The 25,951-nt window shown below is 39.7% G+C and overlaps 1 protein-coding gene across 11 annotated transcripts in view; it reads left to right on the forward strand.

Moving 5' to 3' along the window:
- The window catches only part of LOC139765572 (DDB1- and CUL4-associated factor 6-like), a 93,758-nt gene that overhangs the window by 11,614 nt on the left and 56,193 nt on the right, over positions 1-25,951 (forward strand). For all 11 annotated transcript variants that reach the window (XR_011716692.1, XR_011716693.1, XR_011716699.1 and 8 more), the window contains 4 exons: positions 7,925-8,061; positions 8,812-8,990; positions 15,425-15,560; positions 18,287-18,447. Coding sequence is in view for 3 of the 11 variants with exons in the window: in XM_071693155.1 (XP_071549256.1) it covers positions 7,925-8,061; positions 8,812-8,990; positions 15,425-15,560; positions 18,287-18,447 (613 nt within the window). In the remaining 8 variants the exon portion in view is untranslated. The remainder of the gene's footprint in view (positions 1-7,924; positions 8,062-8,811; positions 8,991-15,424; positions 15,561-18,286; positions 18,448-25,951) is intronic.

Consider the following 25,951-nt stretch of genomic DNA (forward strand, 5'->3'; position numbering starts at 1 on the left):
AGATTGAAGCAGATGACAACGGACCGGTTGGTGAATTTTTTGCAGTGCAGCATACAGTAGTTCTTCAGTTGCTTTGGCCGTTTGTTCTTGATTACAGTAATGGCCTGAACTCTTTGATTATGACATGGATAACAGTGAAAAGTTACCACATAGTCTGTGGTGATGTTGAATCAGTTGAGTTACATCACCACCATCAGCAGAATTAGAAAATCTTCCCACTTAGTACGCCTGTGACCTTACTGCCGGTGTGAAATCAGTTGAACGTCATCCCTCACACCCTTTTTGTGATGCAGGATCTGGTATGGAATTGGGTGAGCAGTGTTGCTGACCAGAACACAGTGTGGGTTTGCTTCATTCATAACATTATTGAAACGAGGTTGCTGATGTGAACTGCTTGAGAGGTGACTTCAACATCTGCTGCAGGTTTCTTTGTGGCTGTCTGAGGTGAGTGATCAGCTTGCCTACTTAGCAGGGAGTAGTTGTTTTCTGATATAATGAAGGCAGTTTATAGGCTTCCTTGAGTTATGCATGCAAGTTTGTTCTTGTGTGGTCGAGGGTATTATTTAGTTAAGATTGTCTTGAAGCATTTTGGTGGTTTTTTCTTATCCCATGCATAGCCACTTAGTGTGGTCATGTATATCTGGCATGGAATTCTCCATTTCTAGCCATTAGATTCATAATGGAATGAGCTAAGAGGGAATGGCACTGCTGAATTGTGTAATTTGATTTTATCATCCTATATTTACTGCTTTTGGCTGTACAGATATAGCCACTTTTGTGATTAAAGTGCTTTGCCCTGATTCACTTCCTGTTCTTGTCACTTTATATTGGCTGATAAATGTTTGCTGAAGGCATCACATGTTGCCAACTGTAACTACACTAAAGCATCATTCAAGTATGTGCAAATGCTTATATTCTTGTCATATTCTCTGAAGTTTAAAACATTACATATTTTGTAATCTGGGTCGTTTGCAAGTCTATGATATGTGTTTTCATGTTTGTAGGCTTTTCAAAGCTCTTTATGAGCTTTTTCGTATGACTGAGATGGCATGGGCAACTGAATACTCTAATGAAGGCCAAGGCCATCTCATTAATGCAGTAATGGTTCTCAGTGAATGTTGGTTTGCGGCAGGGGTGCGTGATGTCTCCATGGTTGTTTAATTTGTTTATGGATGGGGTTGTTAGGCAGGTAAATGCAAGAGTTTTGGAAAGAGGGGCAAGTATGCAGTCTGTTGTGGATGAGAGAGTTTGGGAAGTGAGTCAGTTTTTGTTTGCTGATGATACAGCGCTGGTGGCTGATTCGGATGAGAAACTGCAGAAGCTGGTGAATGAGTTTGGTAAAGTGAGTGAAAGAAGAAAGCTGAGAGTAAATGTGCATAAGAACAAGGTTATTAGGTACAGTAGAGTTGAGGGACAAGTCAATTGGGAGGTAAGTTTGAATGGAGAAAAACTGGAGGAAGTGAAGTGTTTTAGATATCTGGGAGTGGATTTGGCAGTGGATAGAACCATGGAAGCAGGAGTGAGTCTTAGGGTGGGGAAGGGGGGGAAAGTTGTGGGAGCATTGAAAAATGTGTGGAAGGCAAGAACGTTATCTCAAAAAGCAAAAATGGGTATGTTTGAAGGAATAGTGGTTCTGACAATGTTATATGGTTGCGAGGCATGGGTTATAGATAGAGTTGTGCGGAGGAGGGTGGATGTGCTGGAAATGAGATGTTTGAGGACAATATGTGATGTGAGGTGGTTTGATCGAGTAAGTAATGAAAAGGTAAGAGAGATGTGTGGTAATAAAAAGAGTGTGGTTGAGAGAGCAGAAGAGGGTGTTTTGAAATGGTTTGGTCACATGGAGAGAATGAGTGAGGAAAGATTGACAAATAGGATATATTTATCTGAGGTGGAGGGAATGAGGAGAAGTGGGAGACCTAATTGGAGGTGGAAAGATGGAGTGAAAAAGATTTTGAGTGATCGGGGCCTGAACATGCAGGAGGGTGAAAGGCGTGCAAGGAATAGAGTGAATTGGAACGATGTGGTATACCGGGGTCGACGTGCTGTCAGTGGATTGAACCAGGGCATGTGAAGCATCTGGGGTAAACTATGGAAAGTTCTGTGGGGCCTGGATGTGGAAAGGGAGCTGTGGTTTCGGTGCATTATTACATTACATTACAGAGACTGAGTGTGAACGAATGGGGCCTTTGTTGTACAAAGGCAAAGGGGATAAGAGTGAGTGCTCAAATTACAGAGGTATAAGTTTGTTGAGTATTCCTGGTAAATTATATGGGAGGGTATTGATTGAGAGGGTGAAGGCATGTACAGAGCATCAGATTGGGGAAGAGCAGTGTGGTTTCAGAAGTGGTAGAGGATGTGTGGATCAGGTGTTTGCTTTGAAGAATGTATGTGAGAAATACTTAGAAAAGCAAATGGATTTGTATGTAGCATATAAGGATCTGGAGAAGGCATATGATAGAGTTGATAGAGATGCTCTGTGGAAGGTATTAAGAATATATGGTGTGGGTGGCAGGTTGTTAGAAGCAGTGAAAAGTTTTTATCGAGGATGTAAGGCATGTGTACGTGTAGGAAGAGAGGAAAGTGATTGGTTCTCAGTGAATGTAGGTTTGCGGCAGGGGTGTGTGATGTCTCCATGGTTGTTTAATTTGTTTATGGAAGGGGTTGTTAGGGAGGTGAATGCAAGAGTTTTGGAAAGAGGGGCAAAAATGAAGTCTGTTGTGGATGAGAGAGCTTGGGAAGTGAGTCAGTTGTTGTTCGCTGATGATACAGCACTGGAGGCTGATTCATGTGAGAAACTGCAGAAGCTGGTGACTGAGTTTGGTAAAGTGTGTGAAAGAAGAAAGTTAAGAGTAAATGTGAATAAGAGCAAGGTTATTAGGTACAGTAGGGTTGAGGGTCAAGTCAATTGGGAGGTAAGTTTGAATGGAGAAAAACTGGAAGAAGTAAAGTGTTTTAGATATCTGGGAGTGGATCTGGCAGCGGATGGAACCATGGAAGCGGAAGTGAATCATAGGGTGGGGGAGGAGGCGAAAATCCTGGGGGCCTTGAAGAATATGTGGAAGTCGAGAACATTATCTCGGAAAGCAAAAATGGGTATGTTTGAAGGAATAGTGGTTCCAACAATGTTGTATGGTTGCGAGGCGTGGGCTATGGATAGAGTTGTGCGCAGGGGGGTGGATGTGCTGGAAATGAGATGTTTGAGGACAATGTGTGGTGTGAGGTGGTTTGATCGAGTAAGTAATGTAAGGGTAAGAGAGATGTGTGGAATAAAAAGAGCGTGGTTGAGAGAGCAGAAGAGGGTGTTTTGAAATGGTTTGGGCACATGGAGAGAATGAGTGAGGAAAGATTGACCAAGAGGATATATGTGTCGGAGGTGGAGGGAACGAGGAGAAGTGGGAGACCAAATTGGAGGTGGAAAGATGGAGTGAAAAAGATTTTGTGTGATCGGGGCCTGAACATGCAGGAGGGTGAAAGGAGGGCAAGGAATTGAGTGAATTGGATCGATGTGGTATACCGGGGTTGACGTGCTGTCAGTGGATTGAATCAGGGCATGTGAAGCGTCTTGGGTAAACCATGGAAAGCTGTGTAGGTATGTATATTTGCGTGTGGAATATATATATATATATATATGTATATATATATATATATATATATATATGTGGACATATGTATATACATGTGTATGGGGGGGGTTGGGCCATTTCTTTCGTCTGTTTCCTTGCGCTACCTCACAAACGCGGGAGACAGCGACAAAGTATAAAAAAAAAAAAAAAATATATATATATATATATATATATATATATATATATATATATATATATATATATATATATTTGCTGATAACCATGAGTAAAATGAAACATGATTAGTTCCCAGGTGCGCTATCATATAATGATTACATTGTCAGGGGAGATAGAAGACTTAGAAGAGTCAGCTTACATGCAAAATGGAGGTGGAGCTAAAAAGCTGTTGGTGTACAATTGTCTCTGGCTGATACCATGCCCGTCATAGAATTTTATCATGTGGACAAGACAAGGAACTGTTTACATATTTTTCTTACAACAAAGTTATCCAGTTTGTATAGACCTTCACTACTATTCTTTTTACAATTTTTTGTGTATTTGATAAGAGATGATCCAGTGATACTTCTCTTGGTCAAGGAGTTACAGTTAGTAAGTGAAGTAGTGTTACTTCAGTCAGTACAGTGGAGTAATGCGTATTCAATTATTAACTTTAGCTCCTTTACTAAGAGAAATATCATTGAATCTTCTCTTAATGAATGCACAAAGAATGCATGTATAGTGCAACTGTATAAAGGTAAAGGGGATGATGGGTGTTCAAACTACAGAGGTATAATTTTGTTAAGTATACTTGGTAAGTTGTATGGGAGGGTATTGTTTGAGAGGATGAGGGCCATGCCAAACCTGAATAGAATTGTCAGGCATCAGCCAGAATACAAGTCCCGAAGTGAAGCTTTACTTTGACACCCCATGAGTCATACCACACCGGAATAGAATCGTCTGGTGCCAGCCAGAGTAATAGTCCCAAAGTGAAGCTTTACCATGTAAAATACTGATCTGATCAGGTTAGTATTAAAATTTCACAAAGAAATCTTAAGGAAAGATGAATAAAAAGCTGTGGTAAATCAAATGGGTGTGGTCCGAAAGAGATCCTATGGCTAGTTTCCTTTTTGGTTTTCGAGAAATTTGCAGAATTGGGCAGGCTGGGCTGGGCATCCTGGTGTCACTGGAGGAATGCAGTGTTTAGTTATTTATCTATCCATCTATCTATATCTCTGATGCCCATTCCATCCAGGAATCACCATCAGGGGGTGATCACTGTGAAAGAGTCTCCACTTATCCCTGTCCTTACATTCCTCCCTTGCACACACCATTCCATGCATTCTTCCTCTGTTTGTCTCCCTCCAGTATTCCTCTACCCTATTTGACCATGTCACAGGTGGTGTTCCTCTCACACCAACCCCTTTAATTGTACTATCATACATTCTCCTTGTAAACTCCCCGTCATGCTTTCTTTCCACATGCCCAAACCAGCTCAAAGTATTACATTTCACCCATTTAGTCATCAGCGTGTGATTGCATTTAGTTATTTGTAGATCAGGCAGGTATAAGGGAGCAAAGTGAGGGAGGAAAGCTGAAAAAGGTGTGCCAAGAGATGAAATCCCAATGCCACACCCTCTTAAAGCTTTGGATATGTCGAGGGCAACTACATATGATTCCCCAGAATCTTTCAGGGACATTAGTAAGTTAGGAAAGAACATCTCCTAAGCATTAACCTGTACCCCTTTGGAATATCAGAAAAGTCATAGAAGGTATGAGATCTTCACTGGGTTTAGAGGAAATTAGATTAGCTGTAATTGGTGGATGTCTTATATACATCAGTTATAAAGATTGTTTAAAGTGATATGTATGGTGAAATGTGGTAATGTGCCTGAAATGGGCTAAGTAAGAGGGAAGATATTGAGGGAGTGGGGGAGCTGGTGCTGAAGTTTTCTTATAGTTTATCAGTGAAGACTAAGAATTTTGATAAAGTACCAAAAGACTTGATGAGTACAGTGGTTCTCCCTTTATAGAATGGCAAAGATGAAGCTAAATATGTGAGCTTATGGGGGATAATTTATTGTTGTGTAAATGAAAAGGCTTACAAAGGAATAATGATTGAACAATTTTAGATGGTTTCAAGTATATGCATTATTTTTGGACAGGAAAAAAGCACATTGTGACAGGACTTATCAGTAAAATGTGTTGAGTTGTAATGGATAATGGGCTGAACTGGCAAAGGCAGTGAAAGGTTTTTACAGAAGTAAAAGAATAGCAGTGTAGGTAATTCCTACATGAAAGTACGTACAGTAGAATGAGACTTTGCTAATGTGGCAGGGGCTAGAGTTTAGCGCTAACCTTATATCTTGCTAGTTGAATTTTAATATTTTTCTCAGCTGCTACTCCCCTTCCATAGTCAGTAATGTGAAATTCATCAGGTATTGACTTCAGCCAAAAGTGTAATTTTTTTTCAGTGCTTCTATAGTTGCTTCATTCATGTTTCTTAATCCTCCTGGCATTGAGTGTAATAATCGTTCAAGCTTCTTTGCTGGACTTTCATATATTTATCCAGGTCTCTTTTAAAGCATGTTCCCAGGAATTACTCCCAGTGTGGAAAATTTGAATATTTCTTGTTGAGGTGCTCTCAGACTTAAAACATATTTCTTTATGTCTTCTGTTTGTTCCTGTGTATTTGTTATCATGTATATCGCTTTTTCTCTTCTTTGTCATGGTCGTGTGCTCAAGATTGTCACTTTTGCTTGTGAATTAATTCTGTTTTCATTGTAATAAGTTTAGTGGTTTGAAAGTGAGGCAAGATGTTTTGTGGTCCATTTGGCTATTAGATACTCTACTGTAATGGATGGAGCTTTGAGGAAGGCTTTTGTAGGAAATATAGAGGAGTGAGGTTGGCCTCTGATGTTGTATGTAGAGGAAAGTATTAGTAGGTGAAATGGAAGAGATATTCCAAAATATTGTGAAAGTTTTAGGGTGTATAAGAAGAGAGTACTGAACATAAATGTCTACAAGGAAAATGTGATATTTGAAGAAGGGATTCAGGGTGAGAGATTTGTTTGGATTATAAGTTTGAAAAAGAACAGAATTTCATGTTTTACATGAAGCATTGTCTTGGAGATACATGAGAGGTGAATGAAAGGAAGGCAGTTTTCTGGTAATCTAATGAAGTTATTGAAGGGCAAAGAAGAAAATTTGCTGAGCTATGCTTTTTAGAAGCCATTGTTCATGTTACTTTAAAGCATGAAAAATGGGTTTGCAGTTACAGAATAAATGAAAAATCCAATCTTGGGATGTAGATTTCCATAGATTAGGATGTGTTGTAAGGGAGAGTGGGTACTATGAGGACTGGGGATGTCTGAATGAAGCAGAGAGCAGAGTGGGTAATGACTAGATTGAAGAATGTATCCTTAGATATTGTGGATTATCATGGGTGGATGTGGAAAGGATGACTAAGGCATGTATATAAGCAATAACTTAACAAGGGAAAGAAGATAATGACTGTTAAATGAAATAGTGTGACAAAAGGAAAAAGTATGTTATTTAGAGTTGTGCAGGCATGAAAGAATACACTTGGACTGCATGGAAGAAACTGAGTGGGATATCCGCCCTACTGGTTAGTGTGGGACAGAATATTGGGTGTGCATAAATTTCTATTTCCAGGTGTAGTTAGGTGTAAAATAAGAAGAAAAGTGAAAAAGATTCTTACACATATAGCATATTTGGTCCAGATTAGAAGTGCTTCTTAACTCCAAATTTCCCTTAGAATATTTGTTAATTTGGAAATCAGTCACACTTTATGTCATTAACTCTTATACGTTATTATAACAGAGCTGTATGTGCAGGGTCATTACAAAGCTATCTCTTTGCTATCAAGTGTTGAAGACCTACTTTGGAAATTTTACGGAATGAACTGTCATCTGCTTTGACATTTAAAACAGAGTTGTACGTGCAGAATCTTTGCAAGGCTTTTTGCTTGCATTCTACCCCAAGCAGTCAATGGTTATAGATGTGCAAGCAACAGGGAGAATATTGAAGAATTCAGTTTTTGGTTTGGATGTTAAGTAAATGAAGCAGTCTCCATGGACAAGCACAAAAAAGGAAATTAATGTGAAAAGAAAGATAGCATCATGTATACTAAAAGCAGGTGTAATTTAGAAAAAAGTAAAAAGGAAGGAGTATACATTTGAATTTACTTTATTGTTATTCATGAAGGATGAAAGTTGAACTTTTGTGGGTCTTTAGTCAACCGTACTTTTATTTTTGTTGCAATGTATAATTGATGTATGAATGCCTATTTTGCTCTCAGGTTAAGATTTCATGTAATGGTGAATGTTACATTTTTTCAGTGACCCTTGGGAACGTATGACAAAGACTCGCATCCACACTGCACATCGTGCCAATATCTTCAGTGCAAAGTTCTTGCCTCAGACTACAAATAGGAAGATCATCTCATGCTCTGGGGATGGCATTTTAATTTATACAGGTTAATATGATATTGCTTTATATTCATGTTAATATTTTTGCTTATTGTATCAGCTGCTTAGGTTTGATATTGCCTAGAGAAGTGTACATGGATGGTAGAGGAAAGTGAATAGTTGAAGGATACACATGTGAGAGTTGCATATATGAATGAGTTTGTTGACTTTGGTATGTGAAAATGAAACTGTTTTTTGCAATAATGTATTAATAATGGATTCCTCTGCATAGCATGAAAGATTGCTCTTAGATCTAGGATTAAATGAATATGCTGATAGAGTTTCTCATTGAAATTTAGTTATTGGTTAAGATTTATATTTTTATGAAATTTGATTGCACTTGAAAGCAAGCACCTGATCCACATGTCCTCCACTACTCCTGAGGTTACTTTGACCTTCACCAATCTGATGCTCAATGCATGCTACCACCCTCTCAATCATCTATCGTCCATAGAACTTACCAGGTAGATGCTGTAATTGAAACATTCATTTTTGTCCCCCTTGCCCTTATGCAATGGCTCTATACAGGCTCTCTGCCAGTCCCCAGGCACCTCACCGTGTGCAATACATGCGTTAAGAATTCTAACTAACCAATCAACTACTCTTTCACCATCTTTCTTATGGAGTTCAACTGTTAGTCCCATCCTACCCAGCCTCTTGGAAGATATCGCTGATTATTAGTAACATAACGAGTAATTATAAGATAATTGTCTTATTTCTTATATGGAGTTATCATTGTTCATTCTTGCACTCCTTAGATATTGAGAGGCAAGAGGAGACCCATGATTGCAAGTTCACCTGCCATGGGAGTACTTGCTATGATGTCATCACCCTTCCTGATGATCCCCACACTTTCCTTTCATGTGGGGAGGATGGCACAGTCAGATGGTTTGATTTGCGGGCCAAAGAACAGTGCTCTACTCGTAATTGTCAAGAGGTGAGAATTTGTTAGTTCATTTGTATAATTCTTTAAAAAATTTCATGTTATGTTTAGAATGAACACAGTCACTTTCCAGGGAGAAAAAGTAATTCGTTCTTGAAAAAGGATAGTTCTTGGAAGGGTAGCAACAGTAGTTGGGAAGCAAATTTACCTTAGAGTAGTGAGTATCTCTTCCCTTTGCCATTTTACAGGACTTGGGTTAGGGACTTCATTTCTTCAAGGTCAGTTCTTAGAAAAGGTACTCATCCGTATGCACACCTTTGATTTTTGTCTTTGTTGTTGAAAGGCCTTTAGGATTGACTCTATCATTAACCAAGTAAGGGAGTAGATTTTTTTGCCTCTTTTGTTGAAAGGCCTTCAGAATTGACTCTGTCATCAATCAAGTAAGGTAGTAGACTGAGGTATGATTTGAATGCTTTCTTATAACTGTGCTCACATTTTCCAGAAATCTTGTCTCTCTGCTGTGATTTTTATGGACATTTCACTTGCTACTTTTTATCCTTGAGACAGAAGAATATTACCACTGTATCTCATGCATAGCAGATGACTAAGAGGTGGGGGAGGGATGTTGCCAGAAAATCCTCCCCTTCTTTATTATCACTTCCAAAAGTAGGATTAAAAGAAAGAACCAAACAAAGATTTTTCCTTTAAGACTCAGTATTCTTATCATGACTGTACTTTGGTAAAATGGGAAAGTTATATACATATATTCCTGAGGTAGGGGAGAAAGAATTCTACCCCTGTATCCCTGCATGTCATAGAAGGCGACTAAAGGGGGTGGAAGCAGGCGACCTGGAAACCCTCCCCTTCAATTTTTGAAAGAGGAAACAGAAGGAGTCAAGAGGGGAGTGCTCATCTTCCTCAAAGGCTCAGATTGGGGTGTCTGAATATGTGTGGATGTAACCAAGATGAGAGGACAGAAGAGATAGGTACGTAGTATATTTGGGAAAGAAACCTGGATGTCCTGGTTCTAAGTAAAATGTAGCTCAAGGGTAAAGGGAAAGAATGGTTTGGAAACATTTTGGGAGTAAAGTCAGAGGTTGTTTAAAGGTCAAGAGCTAAAGAAGGAGGCACACTACTAAAGCATGAATTGTGGGAGTGAAAATGTAAGGAAGTGAATTCTTGACTGGTATGGGTAAATATGAAAGTGGTTGGCAAGGGATAGGTGATTATTAGTGCTTACGCACTTAGCCATGAGAAGAAAGATCATCAGAGGCAACTATTTTGTGAGCAGCTGAGTCATTGAGTGAATGTATCAGCTATTTTGATGCTAGGGACCAGGTATTAGTGAGGGAAATTTGAATGTGAAGGTAAGATATGTGGTAGTTAAGAGTATGATTGAGGGTATGAGGTATTCGATGTTATGAATGGAAATGGTGAGCACCTTTGGAGGTGTTTTCTGAAAAAGAACTGGTGATTAGGAATACTATAGATAGGTATATAGAAAAGGGACATACAGAGGTATGCATATTTGATGAGGAAAGATGGTCATCATGCATTATTGGATTACACATTAATTGATAAACATGCAAAAGATAGACTTTTGGATGTAAATGTGCTGAGAGGAACAGCTGGTGGGATGTTTGATCATTATCTTGTAGACACAAGGTTAAAGATTTGTAGAGGAAACAGTATCGGTGAGAAGAGAGTAGTGAAAGTAATTGAGCTTGGAAAAGAGACTTGTGTAAAGAACTATTAGGAGAGATTGAGTGTAGAATGGTAAGAGGTGTGAGTAAATAAAGGAAGAGGAGTGGATGAGGAATTAGAGGTATCAGGGAAGCAGTGCTGTCATTTGCCAGATATGCATGTGGCATGTAAAAAGTGGGATGTAGGCAGATTAGGAAGGGTAGTTAGTGGTGGAGTGAAGAAGTAAAGTTGCTAGTGAATGAGAAAAGGAAAGCATTAAGTAGTACTTATAGGGAAGGAATGGAAGTGATTAAAGGATATATAACAGAAAGATGTTCTGGAAGGAGGTAAATAAAGTGCGTAAGACAAGGGAGCAAATGGGAACTTCAGTGAAGGGTGCAAATGGGGAGGTGATAACAAGTAGTGGTGATGTGAGAAAGAGATGGAGTGAGTATTTTGAAGGTTTGTTGAATGTGTTTGATGATAGAGTGGCAGATATAGGGTGTTTTGGTCGAGGTGGTGTGCAAAGTGAGAGGGTTAGGGAAAATGATTTGGTAAACAGAAAAGAGGTAGTAAAAGCTTTGTGGTAGATGAAAGCCGGCAAGGCAGCAGGTTTGGATGGTATTGCAGTGGAATTTATTAAAAAAGGGGGTGACTGTATTATTGACTGGTTGGTAAGGTTATTTAATGTATATATGACTCATGGTGAGGTACCTGAGGATTGGCGGAATGCGTGCATAGTGCCATTGTACAAAGGCAAAGGGGATAAGAGTGAGTGCTCAAACTTCAGAGGTATAAGTTTGTTGAGTATTCCTGGTAAATTATATGGGAGGGTATTGATTGAGAGGGTGAAGGCATGTACAGAGCATCAGATTGGGGAAGAGCAGTGTGGTTTCAGAAGTGGTAGAGGATGTGTGGATCAGGTGTTTGCTTTGAAGAATGTATGTGAGAAATACTTAGAAAAGCAAATGGATTTGTATGTAGCATTTATGGATCTGGAGAAGGCATATGATAGAGTTGATAGAGATGCTCTGTGGAAGGTATTAAGAATATATGGTGTGGGAGGCAAGTTGTTAGAAGCAGTGAAAAGTTTTTATCGAGGATGTAAGGCATGTGTACGTGTAGGAAGAGAGGAAAGTGATTGGTTCTCAGTGAATGTAGGTTTGCGGCAGGGGTGTGTGATGTCTCCATGGTTGTTTAATTTGTTTATGGATGGGGTTGTTAGGGAGGTGAATGCAAGAGTTTTGGAAAGAGGGGCAAGTATGAAGTCTGTTGTGGATGAGAGAGCTTGGGAAGTGAGTCAGTTGTTGTTCGCTGATGATACAGCACTGGTGGCTGATTCATGTGAGAAACTGCAGAAGCTGGTGACTGAGTTTGGTAAAGTGTGTGAAAGAAGAAAGTTAAGAGTAAATGTGAATAAGAGCAAGGTTATTAGGTACAGTAGGGTTGAGGGTCAAGTCAATTGGGAGGTAAGTTTGAATGGAGAAAAACTTGAGGAAGTAAAGTGTTTTAGATATCTGGGAGTGGATCTGGCAGCGGATGGAACCATGGGAGCGGAAGTGGATCATAGGGTGGGGGAGGGGGCGAAAATCCTGGGAGCCTTGAAGAATGTGTGGAAGTCGAGAACATTATCTCGGAAAGCAAAAATGGGTATGTTTGAAGGAATAGTGGTTCCAACAATTTTGTATGGTTGCGAGGCGTGGGCTATGGATAGAGTTGTGCGCAGGGGGGTGGATGTGCTGGAAATGAGATGTTTGAGGACAATGTGTGGTGTGAGGTGGTTTGATCGAGTAAGTAATGTAAGGGTAAGAGAGATGTGTGGAAATAAAAAGAGCGTGGTTGAGAGAGCAGAAGAGGGTGTTTTGAAATGGTTTGGGCACATGGAGAGAATGAGTGAGGAAAGATTGACCAAGAGGATATATGTGTCGGAGGTGGAGGGAACGAGGAGAAGTGGGAGACCAAATTGGAGGTGGAAAGATGGAGTGAAAAAGATTTTGTGTGATCGGGGCCTGAACATGCAGGAGGGTGAAAGGAGGGCAAGGAATAGAGTGAATTGGATCAATGTGGTATACCGGGGTTGACGTGCTGTCAGTGGATTGAATCAGGGCATGTGAAGCGTCTTGGGTAAACCATGGAAAGCTGTGTAGGTATGTACATTTGCGTGTGTGGACGTGTATGTATATACATGTGTATGGGGGTGGGTTGGGCCATTTCTTTCGTCTGTTTCCTTGTGCTACCTCGCAAACGCGGGAGACAGCGAAAAAAAAAAAACAGAAAGTGATATGAGGTCAAGAGGACGGTGCAGAAGTTGAAAAAGAAGACAAATGAGAGTTGGGGTGAGTGAATATCAGTAAAGTTTAGTGAAAATTACATGTATTTGAAGATTAATATTGTGCAAGGAATAAGAGAACAAATAGGAACATTGGTGAAGATAGCAAAAGGGGATGCGGTAACAAGTATTGATGAAGTGAGCTGAGCTAGAAGGGGAGTGGTAACAACTATTGATGAAGTGAGCCGGATGTAAGTGAGGAGGAGATAGAGTGAGTATTTTAAAGGACTGTTGAATGTGTTTGATGATAGGGCGGCAGATGGAAGGTGTTTGGGACAGGATGGCATGCAAAGTGAGAGAGTCATGGAAAGTGGTTTGGTGAAGAGAGAAGAGGCTGTGAAAGCCTTGTGAAGGATGAAATGTGGCAAGGCAGTTGGAGTGAATAGTATTGCTGTTGAATGTATTAAGAAAGGGGTTGACCGTGTTGTTGATTGGCTAGTTAGGATTTTCTTTGTGTAAATGGATCATGGTGGAATGCATGTATAGTGCCATTTAATAAATGCAAACGGGATAAAGATGAATGTTCAAACTACAGTGGTATAAGTTGGTTGAATGTACCTGGTAAGTTGTATGTGAGGGTAGTGATTAAGAAAATGAAGGCATGCACATAGCATCAGACTTGGGAAGAGCAGTGTGGTTTTATGAGTGGTACAGGATGTGTGGGTCAGTTGTTTGCAATTAAGAGTGCGTGTGAAAAATACTTAGATAATGGATTGATTTGTATGGGGCATTTATGGTCTGAAAAAGTGTATGATAGGGTGGCTGGAGATACCTTGTGGAAGGTTGTAAGAGTATATGGTGTGAGAGGAAAGCTGCTATAAACAGTGAAAAGTTTTTATCAAGGATTTAAGGCATGTATGCATGTAGGAAGAGAGGGGAGTGAATGGTTCCAAGTGAAGGTTAGTCTGCAGCAGGGGTGTGTGATGTCACTATGGTTGTTTGATATGTTTATGGTTGGGTTGGTGAGGGAGGTAAATGCGGGAATCTGGGAAAGGTGAGTATGCAGTCTGTAGGGGATAAGAGAGCCTGAAAAGTGAGTCAGTTGTTGTTTGCTAATGATACAGCGCTGGTGGCAAATTTGAGCGTGAAACTACAGAAGGTGTGACTGAGTTTGGAAGGGTGTGTGAAAGGAAGAGGTTGAGAGTGAATGTGAACAAAACCAAGATTATTAGGTTTAGTAGGGTTGAGGGACAGGTTAGTTGGGGTGTGAATCTGAATGGAGGAATATTGGAGAAAGTGAAGTGTTTTAGGTACCTGGGAGTGGACGTGGTAGCAAATGGACCCATGGAAGTGGAGGTGTCATAGGATGAGGGGGCAAAGGTTCTGGGAGCACTGAAGAATTTTTGGAGAGATCATTATCCGGGAGTACAAAATTGGGTATGTTTGAAGATACAGTAGTCCCCTCATTGTTATATGGATGCAAGGCATGAGCTATAGTTAAAACTTTGCAGATGAGGGAAGGTGTGTTGGAAATGAAATGTTTGGGGACAAGATGTGGTGAGAGGTGGTTTGATGGAATAAAGGATAAGAGAGGTGTGGTAAGAGAAAGAGTGGTTGAGAAAGCTGAGGAGAGTGTGGTGAAATTGTTTGGACATATATAGAGAATGAGTTAGGAATCTTTGACAAAGAGGATGTATGTAGTGAGAGGTCGTTTGATTGAGTAAGTAAAAAAATGGTAAGAGAGAGATGTAATGAAAAAAATGTGGTTAAGAGAGCTAAAAAGGGTGCTGAAATGGTTTGAACATATGGAGAGAGTAAGTGAGGAGAGGTTGACAAAGAGTGATATGTGTCAAAGTGGAGGGGACAAGGAGAAGAGGAGACCAAATTTCAGATGGAAGGATGGAATTAAAAAAGATTTTGAGTGATCAGAGCGGAGGGTGAAAGGTGTGCATAGGATACAGTTAATTTGAACGATGTGGTTTACCTAGGCTGACATGCTGTTAGAGGACTGAACCAGGGCATGTGAAAAGGCTGGGGGAAATCATAGAAAGTTCTGTTGAGTTTGTTGGTGAATGGAGGGCTCTGGACTCGCTGCACTGGACATGACAGCTAGAGAATGGGTGGGAGTGAATGTGGCCTTTCTTATCTGTTCTTGGTGCTACCTTGCTAGCACAGGAAGCTGTGTCCAAATATGAAAAAAGATCAAGATTTATGATGCCCAACTTTTCATTTGTTTGTATATGATTGTTTACTTTCTTGTCACATGCTTCTCATCACAGTTAATTGTTTTCATTGTTTTGTTGAATGAATGCTTTATTGGATTACTTAAATGGTACTTCAAAAAGAATGATCATTGGCCTGCTCAGAACCAGGACAGTGTGAAATGTGGTACTTACTAAATTTGAGGGGCATTTTGACTTGTGAAATGCAAATTTTTTTATTTCAAAACAATGGTTATGACTTTAAAACTATGATTTTAATATTACTTTCAAATGTATATTGAATCTTTAGAATCAGTGGGTGTTTTACTCATTAGGATATATTGCTGAATATGGGACGTGCTGTGACAGCAGTGGCTGTCAATCCAATCACCCCATATCATCTGGCTGTAGCAACACAGGATTCCACCATCCGCATATATGATAGACGGATGCTTGGCACCAGAGCAACTGGTAGGAGGCTGAATTTTTCCTTTTTACCATAAACTTATTAGCCTTACGAAAACGAAGTGTGATGTTAGAAGAAAAGCATTGGTTTCTTTTAGATATGTCCATTAGGTGCATAGGTGTTAATTGGCAGAACAGAGAACTCAGAAAGGTAAAATCATGAATAATATGTATACCAAGGTGCTTTGTTAGCTTAGACATAATTATGAAAAATTCTGTTGCAGAGGGAATATGATATACATAATTGGCAGTGTTTAGGATATCAGAAATGGTTAAGTAAGGAAATTAATTTGAAAGATACTGTATTTATGACTCTTGGATTAAATCAGGAGATAGAGAATGTGCTATTGAAGTCAGAGGGTTGCATGAATTTATGCATTTTTGATGAGAATGTTGACTCACTAATGGATGTGGTAATTAGATGACTTAAGATTATAGTTTATAAACTAGCAGTCATGTGTTTTTCAAGAATGTAAAGTTTTATTCTGCCATATTGACAGTGCATCTTCATTTTTCATTATTTAAACCCTCAAGTGTAGTACAGGTAGTATTTTTCATTTAAATTTCTCACCTACAGACAAAGCCATATGAGTATATTTGAGAGTTCTTTTTTGTAGGGGGTTAAAACAGTCTGACCCTGGCAAACTTAGGAGAATCCACCAGAATTCTCTCCTTTGACCATTATGAAATTTATAAGGTCAGCAGATGCTTGTTTTCAAGGACTTTACAACTCTGTAGTAAAATGCCCAGGCACTATGATGTTATTGCTTTGCTGATGTAGGAGCATGTTTCAATCCTCCACTATTCAACCTTTTGCTCATTTTTCTTGTGGTTTGCTTGTTTGTGAACTGACTTGTCAGTTGTGCCTCTGCCTTAGCTCAAGTTCTTCACTGTGTCAGCTTAGTATCCGTTTCATTTTTTTGAAGTTTACAAGAAAAAAATCATAAGACTCTGTTTTTCAGAAACTTAGCTGTACAGGTACTACTGTCATTTGTTATCTAGTATTGGAACAACCAATTGCTACCTGTCCTATGTTGACACTCAAGATGCGTACCTGAAATCCTAAATGTAAATTGAAAAAGTGCAAGTTGAAAGCATTTTTTCACACATACATAATGTTATGAACTGGGGATGCATTCCTAGGCAGTTAGTTTTTGTTATCCTAACTTAACTAAATTTGATAGTAAAGACAGACATAGTAACTAAATAGATCGATTCCCCATGTGTCGTAGAAGACAACTAAAGGGGACAGGAGCAGGGGGCTAGAAACCCTCCCCTCCCAGTATTTTTAACTTTCTGAAAGGGGAAACAGAAGGAGTCACGAGGGGAGTGCTCATCCTCCTCGAAGGCTCAAATTGGGGTGTCTAAATGTGTGTGGATGTAACCAAGATGAGAAAAAAGGAGAGATAGGTAGTATGTTTGAGGAAAGGAACCTAGATGTTTTGGCTCTGAGTGAAACGAAGCTCAAGGGTACAGGGTAAGAGTGGTTTGGGAATGTTTTGGGAGTAAAGTCAGGGGTTGGTGAGAGGACAAGAGCAAAGGAAGGAGAAGCACTACTCCTGAAACAGGAGTTGTGGGAGTATGTGATAGAGTCTAAGAAAGTAAACTCTAGATTGATATGGGTAAAACTGAAAATGGATGGAGAGAGATGGGTGATTATTGGTGCCTATTCACCTGGGCATGAGAAGAAAGATCATGAGAGGCAAGTGTTTTGGGAGCAGCTGAGTCAGTGTGTTAGTAGTTTTGATGCACGAGACCAGGTTATAGTGATGGATGATTTGAATGCATAGGTGAGTAATGTGTCAGTTGAGGGAATAATTGGTGTACATGGGGTGTTCAGTGTTGTAAATGGAGGTGGTGAAGAGCTTGTAGATTTGTGTGCTGAAAAAGGACTGGTGATTGGAAAACCTGGTTTAAAAAGAGATATACATAAGTATACCTGTGTAAGTAGAAGAGATGGCCAGAGAGCATTATTGGATTACGTGTTAATTGATAGGCGTGTGAAAGAGAGACTTTTGTATGTCAATGTGCTGAGAGGTGCAACTGGAGGGATGTCTGATCATTATCTTGTGGAGGGGAAGGTGAAGATTTGTAGAGGTTTTCAGAAAAGAGGAGAGAATGTTGGGGGTGAAGAGAGTGGTGGGAGTAAGTGAGCTTGGGAAGGAGACTTGTGTGAGGAATTACTAGGAGAGACTGAGCACAGAATGGAAAAAGGTGAGAGCAAAGGACGTAAGGGGAGTGGGGGAGGAATGGGATGTATTTAGGGAAGCAGTGATGGCTTGCACAAAAGATGCTTGTGGCATGAGAAGTGTGGGAGGTGGGCAGATTAGAAAGGGTAGTGAGCGGTGGGATGAAGAAGTAAGTTTATTAGTGAAAGAGAAGAAAGAGACATTTGGAGGATTTTTGCAGGGAAATAGTGCAAATGAGTGGGAGATGTATAAAAGAAAGAGGCAGGAGGTCAAGAGAAAGGTGCAAGAGGTGAAAAAGAGGGCAAATGAGAGAGGGGGTGAGAGAGTATCATTAAATTTTAGGGAGGATGAAAAGATGTTTTGGAAGGAGGTAAATAAAGTGCGTAAGACAAGAGAACAAATGGGAACATTGGTGAAGGGAGCTAATCAAAAGATTATGAATTTTTCCAAACTTGCATTAGGTGTTGTTGTTATGGGTATATAAGGATCAGTTTTTAAGGGACAGAACTGTATAGATTAATTGTTAATGAACTTCCTTGTCAGATTCATACTTGGAGCAAGCAGATCGTGCACTCTTGATGCGGCTTAAACCTGACAATATGGAGGGAAAGAACCATCGTGTGACAGCTCTGCGATACAGTCAGGATGGTCAAGAAATTCTTGCTAGCTACTCCTCTGATTATCTGTATCTTTTTGACACGCAGGTAGGTTCATTTTTAAAGTATTACAGACTATATTAAAGTATGAAAGCCTTATGTTGGGTCTTGAGTGGATTAGGATCACAAGTATATGTAAGAGAAAAGCAAAAGTAGGTGGAAAAGACAGAGTAGGAAAGTTAGATGTAGTGATGTGAAACTCAAGTGTTCCCAGGTCAGAGTAGGCCAAGAATAAGACTGTTGGCACTGGACATCCTGCTTGTATCGTTCAAATTAGCAGGAAAGGAAGAATGAAGATGTGTGAAGGGTATGTGGTGTGAAAAACTCACTAGCAAGGTGCATGGATGGTAAGATGTTAAGGTTATATTGAACATATGACAGACAACAGGTTGGTCAGGAGAATATGGTATATGAATATTATATTCAACCATTGTAGCCTTATACAAGGATATCAGTAGAGTGCATAAGCCTTCTTTATCAGGTTATCTAATTAGTCTTAAAAGCAATATTTCCAATGAGTTATAAATCTCTCTGGAATTAATTTGTTCATGATTTTTAACAAAAAGCATATATTTGAGACGAGATAGACTTTCAGCAATATAAAAATCTCAGGTCAGTTGTTATGATTATTTTTCAACAAAACTTATCTGTTGTCAACTATCTTAGACTTTTAAGAATAAAACATTAATAGTTTTGCAGTGCTTCTAAGCCAGTGTCCTGGAAGTTAAACCTTAGTGCTATGCTTACTGTGTACCCCAGCTTGTCAAGTGGTAAACTAATTGATATTGAAAGCCAGTAGTTATTAATTCTAACAGGATTTGTTTAATGAAGTTTGGGATGTGTATTTTAATTGTCAACTGGTATTGTACGGGGAGCAAGTTTAAACTCAAGGGTCCTCACCTCCTGAATATTCTGTATGATCTTGCAACCTTTTAAACTTCTGTATACTGTCTGCAGTTACTGTATTTCCATACTCATATACTTTAAAAGTACTGCTTTACATCCTTTCTAACAAATTTCTTTGACTTCATGTTATGGCCTCTGGTTGCTCTGTCATTACATCTTTTGAAGAACTGTGCCTAATATACATCATCAAGCTGGTTTAAAAGCTTGAAGGTTGTGATTAGGTCATCCTTTATTCTTCTTTCTTCTGTGGTCATCATATATAAGGCCTCTAGCCTTTCTTTGTGCCTCAGCTTTCTTAATTCTGTAACAATATTTATTGCCTTTCTGTGAACCTTCTTTGTGAGATCTTTCTGCTTCATTAAGTGCATATACCAGCATATAAACAGAGAAGAGGTAGTAAAAGCTTTGCGGAAGATGAAAGCCGGCAAGGCAGCAGGTTTGGATGGTATTGCAGTGGAATTTATTAAAAAAGGGGGTGACTGTATCGTTGACTGGTTGGTAAGGTTATTTAATGTATGTATGACTCATGGTGAGGTGCCTGATGATTGGCAGAATGCGTGCATAGTGCCATTGTACAAAGGCAAAGGGGATAAGAGTGAGTGCTCAAATTACAGAGGTATAAGTTTGTTGAGTATTCCTGGTAAATTATATGGGAGGGTATTGATTGAGAGGGTGAAGGCATGTACAGAGCATCAGATTGGGGAAGAGCAGTGTGGTTTCAGAAGTGGTAGAGGATGTGTGGATCAGGTGTTTGCTTTGAAGAATGTATGTGAGAAATACTTAGAAAAGCAAATGGATTTGTATGTAGCATTTATGGATCTGGAGAAGGCATATGATAGAGTTGATAGAGACGCTCTGTGGAAGGTATTAAGAATATATGGTGTGGGAGGCAAGTTGTTAGAAGCAGTGAAAAGTTTTTATCGAGGATGTAAGGCATGTGTACGTGTAGGAAGAGAGGAAAGTGATTGGTTCTCAGTGAATGTAGGTTTGCGGCAGGGGTGTGTGATGTCTCCATGGTTGTTTAATTTGTTTATGGATGGGGTTGTTAGGGAGGTGAATGCAAGAGTTTTGGAAAGAGGGGCAAGTATGAAGTCTGTTGGGGATGAGAGAGCTTGGGAAGTGAGTCAGTTGTTGTTCGCTGATGATACAGCGCTGGTGGCTGATTCATGTGAGAAACTGCAGAAGCTGGTGACTGAGTTTGGTAAAGTGTGTGAAAGAAAAAAGTTAAGAGTAAATGTGAATAAGAGCAAGGTTATTAGGTACAGTACGGTTGAGGGTCAAGTCAATTGGGAGGTGAGTTTGAATGGAGAAAAACTGGAGGAAGTGAAGTGTTTTAGATATCTGGGAGTGGATCTGGCAGCGGATGGAACCATGGAAGCGGAAGTGGATCATAGGGTGGGGGAGGGGGCGAAAATTCTGGGAGCCTTGAAGAATGTGTGGAAGTCGAGAACATTGTCTCGGAAAGCAAAAATGGGTATGTTTGAAGGAATAGTGGTGCCAACAATGTTGTATGGTTGCGAGGCGTGGGCTATGGATAGAGTTGTGTGCAGGAGGATGGATGTGCTGGAAATGAGATGTTTGAGGACAATGTGTGGTGTGTGGTGGTTTGATCGAGTAAGTAACGTAAGGGTAAGAGAGATGTGTGGAAATAAAAAGAGCGTGGTTGAGAGAGCAGAAGAGGGTGTTTTGAAATGGTTTGGGGACATGGAGAGAATGAGTGAGGAAAGATTGACCAAGAGGATATATGTGTCGGAGGTGGAGGGAACGAGGAGAAGAGGGAGACCAAATTGGAGGTGGAAAGATGGAGTGAAAAAGATTTTGTGTGATCGGGGCCTGAACATGCAGGAGGGTGAAAGGAGGGCAAGGAATAGAGTGAATTGGAGCGATGTGGTATACAGGGGTTGACGTGCTGTCAGTGGATTGAATCAGGGCATGTGAAGCGTCTGGGGTAAACCATGGAAAGCTGTGTAGGTATGTATATTTGCGTGTGTGGACGTATGTATATACATGTGTATGGGGGTGGGTTGGGCCATTTCTTTCGTCTGTTTCCTTGCGCTACCTCGCAAACGCGGGAGACAGCGGCAAAAAAAAAAAAAAAAAAAAAAAATTGTGAATAATATTTTAGTTTTGACCTAATGTAGGATGTCAGAGCTTGGTGAATATTTCCATATTGATATTCATGAATGAAATTTTAATATTTGCTTGGAGACATTTGGATGGTAGGTAGCCACTGACCAGGGAGTATATTACCAGTACTACCCATTTGGGTATCGGGAGGGTTAGTGATGTCTGTGTAGTGAGCCAGTACTTCAGTGGTTGTCAAGTTGCACTCATCTGACACAGGTAGCTGTCTTTTCTTTCTACCTCACCCACATGGGGACTGCTGCTATACTATCCATAAACATATCCTCTCCTTGTCACACATATCACTTGACAGCACTTAACTCACACAACTCATTCTTCATCACTCTAGAGTTTCCTTTAGTGAGTGCCATGTGCTAGCCCCGCCTTTAGGCAAAATGGTAGAAGTAGATAGAAGGAACATTAGACAGTAGCATTTGGCAGAAGCATTAGGTGGAAGTAGTGAGTAGGAACATTAGATGGGGGCATGAGGTAGAAGTTGTAGGTTGAAACATTTGGCATGAACATTAGGTAGACACATTAGGCTGGAGTAAACGATAGGAACATTAAGTAGGTGCCTCTGAAAGTACTGCTCTGGAGTTGCCCTCTTTCAGTGGCCTATTAAGGGTTGGGCACTAATGGTTAATAAGTGGTACTGGAGTTCTCTATTTATGGAGACTTTTGGTGTGGCCACCCTCTTGAGGGAGATCTGGAAGGGAACAGGCATCAGATTAGATAGATAGACAGTTTTCTCCTTTACATTTTCCTTGTGTGGGACTCTGGCAACAGTTTTGGAACAGTTTCATCTCCCAGGTCTCTCTCTCACACAGATTCCTGTAGGTTATTTTTTGCTCGATGATAATCATATTGAGGCCTTCTTTCAATGTGACTCATTTGCATTATTTTACATTTACTTGGGTTGGTTTTGTCAATCATGCAACAGATCTACTTTGAAGACTGTCTAGGTTAATGCTGCCATCATTACCTATGCATAATCTGCATACATATTAAGATAGGAGTGTGTGTGTTTGTATTTACCCATTAATCCTCCATGAGGAGGTAGTTATACATTCGTGGGACCCCATCTTTTGAACATTCTCTACTTTCATACACCTTAAATTTATGTAGCTGTATGCATAATTCATGTCCTCAGTAATTTTGTTCTATTCATCCACCACTCGTATAATGTAATAGTGCTTTACATCTTTTTTTTAACAAGTTTCTTGCTTAATTTCATGTTATGTCCTGTAGTTGCTCTGTCCATACATCTCTTAAAGAACTGTTTGCTGTGCACATCATCAATCTGTTTTAAAACCTTAAGTGGTGTGATCAGGTTACCCCTTACTCTTCTTTCATACAAGGTGGACAAATCTAAATCCTTTATCCCTTCCCTGTAGCTTAGCTCTTAGAATTTGGGTTCCTTCTCTTCTGCCATCCACAGGATCTTTGTTAGCTCTATATCCTACTTTAGGTGTTGTGACCAGACTTAAGAAGCATATTATAGTTTTGGCCTTATGTAGGATATGAATAGCTTGCTAGGTATGTCCTAGTCCATTTACTTGAAAGCTATTCTGATATTTGACAGAAGACAGTTTGTGTTCTTTTCTCTTCTCCTAATGTGGGACTCTGGCAACATGTTAGGGATGATGTTGACTCCTAAGTCTTTCTCGCACAAGGAATCCTGAGGCTTATTTTCTGCAGGATGATAGTCATATTGAAGGCTTCTTTTACTTTGTCCCATCCTCATTACTTTACATTTACCTAGGTTATATTTCATCAACAAAAAAACTAATGTGGACAAAAGATTTTTTGCAAAGAATGGTAGAGGTTAGCTTTGGAATAAAGTGCCTCATGGAAAAGTAAATGCAAAGACTCTAAATACCTTTAAATCAAGACTAAACAAATACTTCATTGACATCTATCAAAGGAAATTTAATGTTGATTTTTTTTTTTTAGAATCCCCTTTGGACTGATAGAGTACTATTTCCAGTCTATACTTTCCTATAAGATTTCCATGCCAGCATCTTACCACAGTAGTACAAGTTACTTGTCTGACGTGTTTTTCTTGTTAGCAGTTGAACCAGGATAGAGGTAGGTAGGGAGATGCTTTTTGCTCTGCTATCCTGTTTCTATCCCCCCCCCCCCCTTATATTGCGTTTTTATGTACCATCAGGTGTCATGTTATCTGTTCTTTCTGCACACTCTGTATTTGAGGCTAGAGGTATCCATGTTCCTACGCCTTCGTTGTAAGTTTCACAGAACCTTTCACAAGCCCCAGGTACCTGGTGGTTTTTTGTGTTATAGAAAGAGAATTTTACATTTGTTTTGCCCCATCTCTTAATCTTTTATACCATATATATATTCCTTTATGTGCATACAGAGAGAGAGAGAGAGAGAGAGAGAGAGAGAGAGAGAGAGAGAGAGAGAGAGAGAGAGAGAGGCAACAAATATGGTACATGCACAAAGAGAGCTAAGTTAAAGACTCTAGATTTGCTAACCTTGGAAGAGGTCAGAGTTGGGGTTGACTTGACCACAACCCTTAAGTTTTCAAAACAGATCAATGATATGGACAGTGAACATTGAGAGATGTAGGGATAGAGCAACCAGAGATAACATGAAGTTAAGCAAGAAACTTGTCAAAAAAGGTGTAAAGAAACACTTTTACAGCATAAGAGTTGTGGATGAATAGAATAAAATGACTGAGGATATGGTTAATGCGGACAGAACACATGAATTTTAGAAGCTGTATGATAGTGAAAATTTTTCATGAGATGGGACTCTGCTAGTGTAAAACTCCTTCCCAATACAGCACAAGTAGACAATTACAAATGGGTGATTACACATCTGACTTGGTGTTGTATGGCCAGGAGGTACTTAGATAAGCTAAAAACAAATTAGAAGTAGGGTGGGATTCAGTGGGATATTCATCATATGTGATAAATCATAGGAATAGAGGAAGAAAAGCAAAGAATACAGTCAGAAGACCAAAAGTTGGAAATGCCAAATGAGGCAGGTGGATGCAGCAGCCCCACCAGTACTGAAGAGAGGGCAGGAGTGTTAGGAGTTTGAAATGTCAAAGTGAAAGTAATGTGTTCATTTGTTGATGAATTAGTAGTTAATTGTAAAGAGCTGGAATTCAAGGATTGTACAAGGGAAAGTGCACCTGATATTGTTGGACTCTGGAGATAAAGCCTAATAAAAAGTTAAGATCTCACCTGCTCTACCTTGAGGCATACATGTAGGAAGAGGAAAAAAGGCAGTGGAGGGGGTGGATTATGCCTCATGATAAAAGATAGCCTTAAGTTTCAAGAAACAGTGGAGGATGGCTCATTCAGACAATACATAATGGGAATAGTAACTGTAGGGAGGAAGAGCATAGCAGTGTTAACATTATATGATTCTCCAAAGCAGTGCATTAATCCAGAACAAATTCAGCATGTTCTTGTTTTTTGGAGAGCCTTAAAATGGACACTGATTTAAATATTTTGGTTCATTTAGGTTGGCAAGTCTTGGGCATTTGATTTGAAACCTGAGATCATCCATTCCAAACTGCTATTAAGCTAAAAATTTGCATAATCAGCCTTATGCACCTGGCCATGAAAAGGATCTTGAGAGGCAAGTGTTTTAGGAGCAACTGAGTGAATGTGTCAGCAGTTTTGATGCAAGAGATCGGGTATTAAATGCAATAGTGAGTGGTGTTGCAGCTGAAGGTATAGATAGTGACTTGAGTATGTACAAAAGTGAATGGAAATAGAAAGCAGCTTTTATTGTTGTGTTGGAAAAAAGGGCTGGTGGTAGGGAATACCTGGTCTAAAAAAAGGAACATACACTGTATATAATGTGAGTAGGGAAGGTAGTCAGCAGGCTTTATTGGATTATATACTATTTGATAAGTTTGTAAAAGAGACTTGGAAGTGAAAGTGCTGAGAGGGCAGATCATTACCTTGTGGAAGCAAGGATGAAGATTTGCAAGAGGTTTTTGGAGAAGAGGAAACGTTACAGGTGAGAAGAGAGTGGTGAAAGTAAGTGAGTTTGGAAAAGAGATTGGTGTGAAAAAACATCAGAAGGGATTGCGTGTAGAATGGGAAAAGGTGAGAGTAAATAAAGGTGGAGAAATGGGTGAGTATTAGTAGGTAACTAAGGAAGCAGTACTAGCATGTGCAAGGTTGGAGGTCAGCAGGTTAGAATGGGTAGTGAGTGATGGGATGACTAACTAGAATTGCAAGTAAAATAGAAAAGATGGGTATATTGATAGTACTTACACTGAAGGAGTCCAGATGATTGGGAGATGTATAAGAGAAAGCAGCAGGAGTTCAAGAGTAATATTCAGATGTTTGAAAAAGAGGGCATGATAGTTGAGCCGAGCAAACATCAGTAAACTTTAAGGAGAATAAGATATTTTGGAAGGAGTTTCATAATGTGCAAAAACCAAGAGAACAAATGGGAACATCACTGAATGGGAAAGTGGTAACAGATAGTGATGAAGTGGGCAGGAGATGGAAAGAGTGTTTTTGAAAGATTGTTA

The sequence above is a fragment of the Panulirus ornatus genome, chromosome 4 (assembly GCF_036320965.1).
Source record: "Panulirus ornatus isolate Po-2019 chromosome 4, ASM3632096v1, whole genome shotgun sequence".
Classification (NCBI taxonomy): Eukaryota; Metazoa; Arthropoda; class Malacostraca; order Decapoda; family Palinuridae; genus Panulirus; species Panulirus ornatus.